The 1,478-nt window shown below is 53.5% G+C and overlaps 1 protein-coding gene and 1 long non-coding RNA gene across 2 annotated transcripts in view; one reads left to right on the top strand and one right to left on the bottom strand.

Moving 5' to 3' along the window:
- Positions 1-864, bottom strand: part of LOC103373995 (deoxycytidine kinase-like) — a 15,027-nt gene extending 14,163 nt beyond the window's left edge. The window contains exons 1-2 of the mRNA XM_008304007.1: positions 646-864; positions 9-127 (exon numbers count right to left, since the gene is read on the bottom strand). Coding sequence (XP_008302229.1) covers positions 9-127; positions 646-748 — 222 coding nt within the window. The 5' untranslated portion in view covers positions 749-864. The remainder of the gene's footprint in view (positions 1-8; positions 128-645) is intronic.
- Positions 1-1,472, top strand: part of LOC103373996 (uncharacterized) — a 22,343-nt gene extending 20,871 nt beyond the window's left edge. The window contains exon 3 of the long non-coding RNA XR_521104.1: positions 1,186-1,472. This is a non-coding gene — a long non-coding RNA (uncharacterized LOC103373996). The remainder of the gene's footprint in view (positions 1-1,185) is intronic.
- The last annotated feature ends 6 nt before the right edge of the window (positions 1,473-1,478 follow it).

Raw genomic sequence — 1,478 nt, 5'->3', positions numbered from 1 at the left:
GTGTTCACCTGGTAAACATCATCGCTGTCATTCTGGATGTTGCACCATTTGGCGATGGGCTCAGGGATCACCTCCCAGTCGTCTGACGCTGCTTGAAGGAGGCGAACAAAAGTCGACTTTCCTGCAGCTGGAACACACACACACACACACACACACACACACACACAGTGTTGTTGTTCTCTGTACTTTACTTCCAGAACAGAACAGAACCTGACTCTGACCCTAACCGTAACCAGGGAGCTGAGCATGAGCTTGTATACAAAGGCCTTTATGTGTGTGGGTGTGTGTGTGTGTGTGTGTGTGTGTGGGTGTGTGTGTGTGGTTGCCTCTATGTGCGACCCATCCTTTGACTTCTCTGTAAACTCCCTGATATCTGATAATAAAGACAAAAAACGAACAAACTATTCTTGTCCTATAAACTTCCTTCTGTAGTCCATCACAGTACAAACACAGGTTATTGATTATCGATGAGCGGCTGATCAGCTCTTTGTTTCGGCGCCAGCCGCTCTGTGAAGGCGGGATGGCGGATGACACAGCGCCGGGGTGCCGGTCCCGGTCCCGGTGGCGGCAGTGATCCGCCTCAGGGAGCCTGCTGGCCGGTCCAGCGGAGCCCGGAGCTCCGGACGGTTCGGCGGCGGAACTCACCGATGTTTCCCTCGATGGAGATCTTCTTGAGGCGGCGGGAGAAGCTGCCGTCCAGCGGCGGGCTGCGGGGCCCGGAGCACGGCCTCTTCGGAGGGGTCGCCATGTTTCACGGAACCGATCACGACTTTCGAACTTCTGCCGAGCGCGTGATCAGCGATTGATCGCCGTTTGTTTACTGTCCGCGCGCACAAAACTGACTGATCAGCGCGGGATCCGCTTCTAAAATTAAATGGCGCGCGCTGACACACTTCCGTTTCCGGAATATATTTTATCAAACAGCGCCGGCGGATGTCTCACTCCGCTCCGCTTTCTACTGTTCAAACAAAGATGTGTCACTCTGTCGCTGTTTACCAAGACAGACATAACTGCCCCCATCTGGTGAGACCGCAGCCTGCCCTGGCCAGGGGCAACTTTAATGTCAGCAGTCATATAATTGTTCACACTACTGTCGTTATCATTATTATTAAAGAGGTAGAGACAAAAGTCAGCTGCTCGAACAAGTAGAAGACGAAGAAGAAGGTAGTCCCCGCACATGCGCAGTGTGTGTCAGTGGTTCTCCTGCGAAGATGGCTGCGCCCGTGGACCTGGAGCTGAAGAAGGTACCGTTCACACAACCTCGAGTCACCTGGTCTCACCTGTCAGTCTGTCTGCAACCAGCCGCAGCGGTGTCATTAAAACACTGAGTTAGCAGCAGCTAACACCGGAGCTAACTCACAGTTAGCAGCAGCAGCAGCTAACACCGGAGCTAACTCACGGTTAGCAGCAGCAGCAGCAGCTAACACCGGAGCTAACTCACGATTAGCAGCAGCAGCTAACACCGGAGCTAACTCACG

Source organism: Stegastes partitus, unplaced genomic scaffold, assembly GCF_000690725.1.
Source record: "Stegastes partitus isolate 25-593 unplaced genomic scaffold, Stegastes_partitus-1.0.2 Scaffold2114, whole genome shotgun sequence".
NCBI lineage: Eukaryota > Metazoa > Chordata > Actinopteri > Pomacentridae > Stegastes > Stegastes partitus.
The sequence above is the reverse complement of the archived record's forward strand: the minus strand, read 5'-3'. Positions and strand labels throughout refer to the sequence as shown.